We start from the raw sequence: 8,646 nt of genomic DNA, 5'->3' as shown, positions 1-8,646 counted from the left end.
TGCTTAGCATCGAAAGTCTCCCTTCACAACCTTTAAATTGTATTTTTTTTCTTTGACATTAATAATCCCGATTATAATATGGACTACAATGTTTCATAATAATGGTGTAGGCCTAGTTAGACATTCACTAGTTTCGTTTTGTGAATTATTATGCATGATCACTATGCAGTGTGTGTGGTAAGAAACTGCTTACTGTGCATAACTACTGAACAGAAATCTACACAAAGTCTGCAGATATATAGCAGACAGACCACCGATTATAACTCGCACTGCGCAGATTATTTCCATGTGTGTGTGTGTGTGTATTTATCTTTGTGCATGGCTGGGTGGGTATATGTGTTTGTGTGGTTTTGTCTTTGTCCGTGGTGTTTTCTTAGGGTTAAGAATTTGAACAAACCTCAAGTATCAAACTTCTATAAGTCATTCCACATAGTCTGTGCTACATACATGAATAAAAACACATCAACATGCAAACAACCTTCCAGAAATTCTCATTAACCACATAGCAAATGACAAACCACTACTATTAAAGGACCATTGTGTAATTTTAGCATTGGCATCTTGCGGTGAAGCTGCGAACTGCAACCAACCACTCTCTCCAGCCCTCCCCTTTCGAAGCACTACGGATGCTGAGAGAGGTGTCATGGTTCTGCCCCATCTTGTCTTGCTTTTCTTGATCTTGTGGCAGAGCCATGGCAGAACCTCTTGTTTTATGTGGAGAGAGACAGTTTTGGCCTTCGATATACTCCCTCTCTCCGGTGTGGCGTCTCTGTTCCCGCCCTTTCGTCTCATTATTGCTTGTTAATTAGTCCATGTCCCGCACCTGTCCCCTTCTTGATTTAGTCCCCTTTATATAGTCCTCATGTTTCATTGTCCTGTGCTGGTTCATTGTACTGTTGCGTGTGTGTCCTGTTTGGTGAGTTCTTGTTAGTTTAGTTATGTTAAATGTTTAACTTTAGTCTTGTTTAAGTGTAGTTAGTCTAGTCATGTTTTATACCCTTGTGTTTTATTGTGTTACCCCCCACGTGGGTCTTTGTTTTGTATTTTTGTAGTTATTATTAAAGTCGGTCTTGTTAACCCCTTACCCGCTGTCTGCACTTGGGTCCTCTGTCCTTGTCTCCGTGTCTCACCCCGAGAATCACGACAAGAGGATTAAGATCTTACGTATTCGCTTCTTTTCCGAATGAGATGATGTATTTACGAAACGAGTTTCTTTAGAGCAGTTTGTCTGTTCAGGGCTATTACAGAAACAACATGGCGACATGGCAACGACATTCTATGCAAGGGGACCTGTGCTGTTTTTAGATAGAAACAACTCATTCTAACGTAATAAAAGGCGGGCGCTTAGGAGGGCACTTAAATTTTCGCAGTGTCATCTCTAAAAGCAATCAACTGGAACATCTATTGACTGCGTCAAATCTGGACTTCCTCTGTGTTTCTGAAACATGACTATCTGAAACTACTCCCATTGCTGCACTAGAAATGTCTGGTTATAATATTTTTAGGAGGGATGGAAAGAAAGGTAAAGGGGGAGGACTATTAATTTATGTCAAAGTGTCCATTAAATGCCATCAAATTGAGTGGTCCCATAGTTCTGAATTGGAATGTATTGGTCTTAAAGTCTCATTGTCTTCAGAAATGTTTTTATATTTGTTTATATAGACCACCATCAGCCAATAACAGTTTATTCTTCAGGAATGTGACCAGAATAAATAACTATTAGTCTAGGGTGATTTTAATATAAATTGGGATAACGAATCAGAAAGGAAGAAATTAAAGGAGGTAGTAAGCAAATTAGATTTTACACAGTTAGTGAAAGGGCCAACAAGAGTGACTAGCTCTTTTCAGACACAAATTGATTTGAGGTTTACAAATAGACCGGAAAGAATAACAAAATCGTATAATTTTTTAACAGGTATATCTGATCATAATATCACATTATTTGATAGGAAACTCACTAAAAAAAAGTTTTAACAGCAAAATCAAAACCAAATCTAATTGCCAGAGAATTCCTAAAAATAAAATGATTAACTTTCAAAATGCAATGCAGCAAATTGACTGGTCTAACCTCTTGCACAGTGACAATATTCTGAACTGTAGCAATTTGTTTTATTCAACTATTAATAAAATGATATCCTCCTTTACTAAGAAAGTTAATAATAAACATAAACATAGGAATGTTTTACCATGGCTTAATGATGCTTTCTGGCAACAAATCATGTTTAATTAACAAAGTTCGGGAGGAGACGGAGCATATAATCAGCCCGGCTGGTCTACCATCAGCAATCACCGCATCTACCCTATCAGCTCAAGCAAGCACTCTTATAAATAGGAAAACCATCTTACCTGCTCTATCTCTTAAGATTAAGCATCAACTCTCAGTTCGACGCTATGTCCGAGACCCCCGTTATCTACGATGTATATGCCAGCAATCTTCCAGCGCCGCCGAGCGCTTCCCATCTTTCCAGCTCAGGTTCGGAATCTTTAATCGATTCCCCGGCTTCATCACGGGGCCGCCAGCTCTGCCGTTCTGCACCTCGAATGGCTAAATCCAGAGGTGGCACTTCATCACCTGGCCCAAAGAGACTTCCACCTCCTTCTCCGGCTTCTTCTTACACCTCTACTCACAACACGATCCCCGCCATCCAGAAATGGACTGTCCAGGGCCTACGACTGGCTCTTTCCAACGCGGACGTCCAATTCCACAGGCGGATGACCAAGGTGGAGCTTTACTGCCTCTACGCCTCTTCCCTGGCGGATACCGCCGCACCGAAGTCCGCTCCGCAAGAAACCACCAACAAGCCGGGCGCGGCTCGTGGTTCTCCTTATTCCCGGCCCGGGCAATCCATTTCCACAGCTCATCGTGGCCGCCCGCTGGCAAGCCGGCACAGCAGGATTTTGGTGAGCGCGGGTACCGCCACGGATTTCCCGGACGCCATGAATCCATCGATCGAGGGCTTCCAGCAACTCGTCCCTCTCGCCGTAGGCCAGCTTCTTCCTCCAGCCAACACCCCGCCAGCAGTCAACACCGCGGGTCATCTACGAAACATTAGCTTTCCAGCACCTGGTGCTCCGGTGCTTTCTCACCCATTCCCATTCCCCGCCCCTGGCTCTTGGCCCACGGCACCTCCATCGACCACTAGCGCGAGGCTGCCTCAGCTAGCGATGCAGGCGCCGGTCCTCGGCCATTTCCCAGTCACCCCAGCAGCCGCTGCTAGCGCGAGCATGACTCCGCTAGCCGCTCAGGCGGCCGCCATCCCCCCCCTTTTCTCTTTTCCGCAGAACCGATCGAACTTCTCTTTGGCCACGGCGACAGCAATGCCAGTACCGTTCAACGCACCAGCCTTGGAACCGCCTCCAGTTTCGGGGAACATCAGATCTCAGATCTTGACAGGTGCGGACACAGACCTTTATTTTCTCCTCTCACCTTTATCACACCTGTCAACCGAGCGGCAGATCACTTACGGCGATCTATCGCTCACGTTTAAAAATCAGTCACCCAACCACACCCACACACTGTCCTTCCCCGAATTTACCGTCGCTTTTAACCGCTACATAGAGGTGATCTGCACTGCGTTCCCTCATAGGAGACGCGAGCTGGGCGATTACCTCGCCATCGTGGCAGAGCTCGCTCTCTCCTATGGGGGCGCGCATTTCTATACATACCACAAACTTTTTTCTGCCAAATGTGCCATTCGTGTAGCTCAGTGGAACCAGTGCCCCTACTGGGGAGCACTGGACACTGAGCTTCATAACAGGGTTTTCCTGGGCGTTCGCAACATTTCCTGCACGGTATGTCGCTCAGTAGCGCATTCCACAACCGATTGTCCCCTAGTCACTCCCTCTCTTCCCCCACGCCCAGATTCGCCTTCCAAATCCACTTCCTCTGTTCCGCGCCTGCCAAACCGCCCAGCTAACCAAACCCGTGGGCAACCCAGCAATTTGGAGGCATGCAGGAACTTCAATGTAGGAAGGTGCACCAGGCAGCGTTGTCGCTTCCTGCACATGCTCGAATTGTATGCCCAATTTCTCAAGTTCAGAATAAAAATCTAAAAAATTACCTCTCGACTCCTGTGAATGTTTCTTGTTTGTCTTTCGAGTTGTCTTCGCACCCCGACATTCAGTTCACTGAATATCTTCTGACCGGTCTCACGAACGGCTTCGACCCCGGCGTTATCAGTCTTCCATCACACAGCTTAATATGCCCCAACCTCCAGTCTGCGCTCGCCGAACCGGAGTCAGTCGATCTCCTCATTAAAAAGGAGATCGACGCTAAATTCATTATCGGCCCCTTCGACGCACCCCCTTTTACCGCGTTCCGCATTAGCCCCATTGGCGTAGCGACACGTAAATTCTCGGGCAAAAAGCGCCTCATATTCGATCTCTCGTCACCACACGGCTCTGCCTTTCCAAGCATTAACAGCCTCATTCCGATCGAGGAATTTTCTCTGCACTATCATAACATCGATCAAGCCATCACTTTAATTAAACATGCCGGTCGTGGCGCTTGGCTAGCCAAAGTCGACATAACATCCGCGTTTAAAGTCATGCCTATCCACCCAGATTTCTGGCACCTTTTTGGCATCCGATGGCGTAATAAATTTTACTTTTCTGTTCGTCTCACTTTCGGTTGCAGAAGCAGCCCAAAAATTTTCGACATGTTGTCAGAGGCAATTTGCTGGATTCTCTCTAACAATTATGCAATTCCCTACCTCATCCACCTACTAGACGATTTTTTAATCATCTCATCTCCCGATTCGCTTCCGGCTACGCATCTAGCAAAAGTCCAGCAGGTTTTCGGAAATCTTGGCGTTCCCCTAGCCCCAGACAAAACTGCAGGACCGAGCACGTCCATCGAATTTCTCGGAATTAAATTAGACTCGCTTAAATTCCAGGCTTCTCTGCCAAAAGAGAAAATCGACAGAACGATCGTGATCGCTTCCGCCCTATTAGCTAATCCCCGCTGCTCCAAACGCGAGCTACTGTCTGTTCTCGGCCATCTGAATTTTGCGATGAGGATAATCCCGCAAGGCCGACCGTTCGTTTCACACCTCCTTTCTCTCGCGTCCTCCGCACACGCTCTAGAGGACACGTTATCCATATCCAGCCCCTGCCTTGACGAGCTGAGCTTATGGATAAAATTCCTCAGACAATGGAACGGCTTGTCATTTTTCTACAGTGACATGGCCTCCTCCCCCGCCGATATTCACCTGTTCACAGACGCCGCCCCTTCCATCGGTTTCGTAGGCTTTTACCAAGGCCGTTGGTTTGCATCCACTTGGCCTCCCCATCTCTTAGAGATTCCGCAGGCTTTAGCATCTTCAGCACTTTTTGAGCTGTATCCACTTGTCGTCGCAGCATCCCTATGGGGGAAAGAGTGGTCGGCCTCCAGTATAATCGTACATTGTGATAACGAGGCAACTGTTCATTGTATTAACAAAGGCCGCTCCCACTCCCCCGCCTTAATGCCGTTCCTCAGACGCCTCATCTGGATCTCAGCCTGTGACCAGTTCATTCTAACTGCCAAACATATTCCTGGATCAAAAAATCAGATTGCTGACGCCCTTTCTCGTTTTGCCTTCCAGAAGTTCAGGCTGCTGGCGTCCGAAGCAGATCCCTTGCCAACACCGGTACCTCCCTATTCGGAGCTGATATTCTTGTAAACCACCCCCTAAAAACCCTCCTCGATGCCTCTCTTAACTCCATCACCCAAGCCGTCTCCCTTAGGACCCTACAATCTTATCTCACTGCATGGAAAAGCTTCAAGTCTTTTCACCAGGCGTTCAGCATTCCCTTTCCCTATTTTTCTGTCCTCACCATCACCTCCTACATTTCCTTCCTAAACTCTTCAAAGAATCTCCAAGCCAGCTCAATTAAAGGTTACATGAGTGGAGTCCAGTTCTTCCACAAGCTCATATTCAACTCTCCATCTGCAGCCATAGCCAGCTCCCAAACTTCTATGCTCATCAAGGGCATTCAAAGAACCCTGCCCGCTCACCCAGACGCCAGGCAACCTATAACCCTGGATATACTGACCAGATGCATTTCTACCCTCCATAAAGGATATCATTCCAAGCACGTCGATCGCACACTCGACACCATGTTTATCCTAGCATTCTTCGGCTTTCTAAGATGTTCGGAAATTTCTATCACATCCATCTTTAACCCGCTAATCCATCCAACGGTATCGGACCTGTCAGTACTCGATTCAGAGACGATGTCATTCTCAATTACAAAGCAAGACGGACCAAACCAGGAGAGGACATTTCATCTACATATTCAACCTCCAGTCACCAATTCAACCTTATCAGACCCTCCTAGCCTACCTTCACTTCAGGAAATCCCAAACCAAAACCACTTATTGGATCCTCTCTTCGTCGACGAATCCAACCGCCCAGCTACACGCTTCTGGTTCCAAAAGCACCTCAAAGCCGTCCTGCTCCTGTCCGGCATCCCCGCAGACCACTTTTCCGGCCACTCCTTCCGCATAGGCGCAGCAACCACAGCCGCCCAAAAAGGCCCTCTCGCAGTCTCAAATTCAAGCACTAGGGCGCTGGACATCGGAAGCTTTCAAGAGCTACATCAGGTCAGATCGCTCCATCATCAGGGAAGCCCATCGAACCCTCATTTCCCGAATCATCTAAAGAATCCATCCTTCACCTGCACGGGCTCGAACCTCCACCACTTCGGCCTTCATCTCCCTAGCGGGAGACCTCACCACCACAGCAACCACCTCAGCAATCACCAGGGATTTCATTCAAGACCCGTTGCTTCAGACCGCGCCCGCAGGGGCTAGCGCCCACGTCTCGGGCTCTGCCGCAGCAGACTCTACAGCAGAAGCCAACAGCGCAGCAGCGACCGCCTCGGCAGAGGCCTGCGCTTCCATCGCAACAATAGCAATCAGCATCTTCAAAGCCACATCAGCAGAGGCCAGCACTTCTTCTCAATGTAGAAACCAGCATAGCCGCAGCGACCCCTCAGCAGAGGTCAGCACTTCCATCTCAAGCGTAGACACCAGCATCACGGCAAGCAACTGTCTCAGCAGAGGCCAGCACTTCCATCCCAAGCTGGAAGTACATAGCCGCAGCGACCGCCACAGCAGAGGTCAGCACTTCCATCCCAAGCGTGGAAAGCCAGCATCGCCACAGCGACTACCTAGTGGCAAGCAGCCACCAGCTTTTCCATTTCAAGCATGGAAGCAAGCGCCGCGACAAGAAGCATCCGAAGAAGCCCGAGCTTCCATCTACAAGCGCTGAAGCCAGCATCGCCGCAGCATCGCCTCGGCAGAGGCCCGTGCTTCCATCTCAAGCGCAGAAGCCAGCGTCGCCGCAGCGATCGCCTCCGCAGAGGCCCGTGCTTCCATCTACAAGCGCTGAAGCCAGCATGTCGCGCACGACGCCTCCGCAGAGGCCCGTGCTTCCATCGAAAGCGCAGAAGCCAGCATCACCGCTAGCTGACCACCTTCGCAGAGGCCCAGTGCTTCCATCTAAAGGCAGAAGCCAGTGTCGCCGCAGCGATCGCCTCCGCAGAGGCCAGTGCTTCCATCTAAGGCGTCGAAGCCAGCGTCGCAGCAGCGATCGCCTCCGCAGAGGCCAGTGCTTCCATCTCAAGCGCTGAAGCCAGCGTCGCCGCAGCGATCGCCTCCGCAGAGGCCCGTGCTTCCATCTCAAGCGCGAAGCCAGCGTCGCCGCAGCGATCGCCTCCGCAGAGGCCCGTGCTTCCATCTCAAGCGCTGAAGCCAGCGTCGCAGCAGCGATCGCCTCCGCAGAGGCCAGTGCTTCCATCTAAGGCGTCGAAGCCAGCGTCGCAGCAGCGATCGCCTCCGCAGAGGCCAGTGCTTCCGTCTCGCATTCTGCCGCCTACAACTTCTACGGAAGCAAGCATCACAGCAGCGTTCACCCCAGCAGGAGCCTCCACTATTACAGCTGGCTCCCTCCTTCAGTCGCCTCCTTCCAGTATCAGGCTTAACCCCAGGGACACCCACGAAGCCATGTTCATTTATGGTTTCTGAAATCCCCATATTTACAACCTCTACTGTGCACTACTCCCAGCCGCTCACGGATTCCAACTTCTCATCACTCCAGCAGGCACCCTCACTGCATATCAGTCTAACCATCCTCCGAGGAACCCCTACCCCATTCTTGTCTCATCACAACCTCATCTCCTAAGGAGCCCTCATCCTCTCGTCTTACCCGAACGCAGTCCACGCCTCCGCAGCATTTAGCATCGCGTTGGGGGGTATGCGTACTCCGGCGGCTGTCCCACTTCGCTTTATGGGGGTGTGCTCTGGGCTCAACCGGTTCCGAGCTCGGCGCACTCACCCTGACCAAGGTGTAGAGTGTTCGGGCTCGGATAGATCTGGCGAGCTCGGAGCCCGCTTCCCGGACAGCACGCCAAATACGCATAACCTTATAACCACGCTCTATCATTATTTCCCTATCAACATCACTGTTATCTGCGCAGGTAAACTCGTGAAATGATGTTTAATTAACAAAGTTCGGGAGGAGCCGGAGCATATAATAGCACGGCTGGTCTACCATCAGCAATCACCGCATCTACCCTATCAGCTAAGCGAGCTCTCTTATAAATAGGAAAACCATCTTACCTGCTCTATCTCTTAAGATTAAGCATCCCTCCTCCACCCCG

General features: G+C 49.7%; 1 protein-coding gene across 1 annotated transcript; it reads left to right on the top strand.

The window, feature by feature from the left end:
- Window positions 1–2,219: 2,219 nt before the first annotated feature.
- Window positions 2,220–7,256, top strand: LOC130545391 (uncharacterized). Its single transcript, XM_057319847.1, has 3 exons — window positions 2,220–3,394; window positions 5,586–6,586; window positions 6,777–7,256. Exons 1-3 carry the CDS (start codon window positions 2,392–2,394, stop codon window positions 7,254–7,256), a joined length of 2,484 nt encoding a protein of 827 aa, XP_057175830.1. The 5' UTR covers window positions 2,220–2,391.
- The last annotated feature ends 1,390 nt before the right edge of the window (window positions 7,257–8,646 follow it).

Source organism: Triplophysa rosa, linkage group LG21, assembly GCF_024868665.1.
Source record: "Triplophysa rosa linkage group LG21, Trosa_1v2, whole genome shotgun sequence".
NCBI classification, from domain to species: domain Eukaryota; kingdom Metazoa; phylum Chordata; class Actinopteri; order Cypriniformes; family Nemacheilidae; genus Triplophysa; species Triplophysa rosa.
Note: the sequence above shows the minus strand (reverse complement) of the source record. Positions and strands in the feature narration are given on the sequence as shown.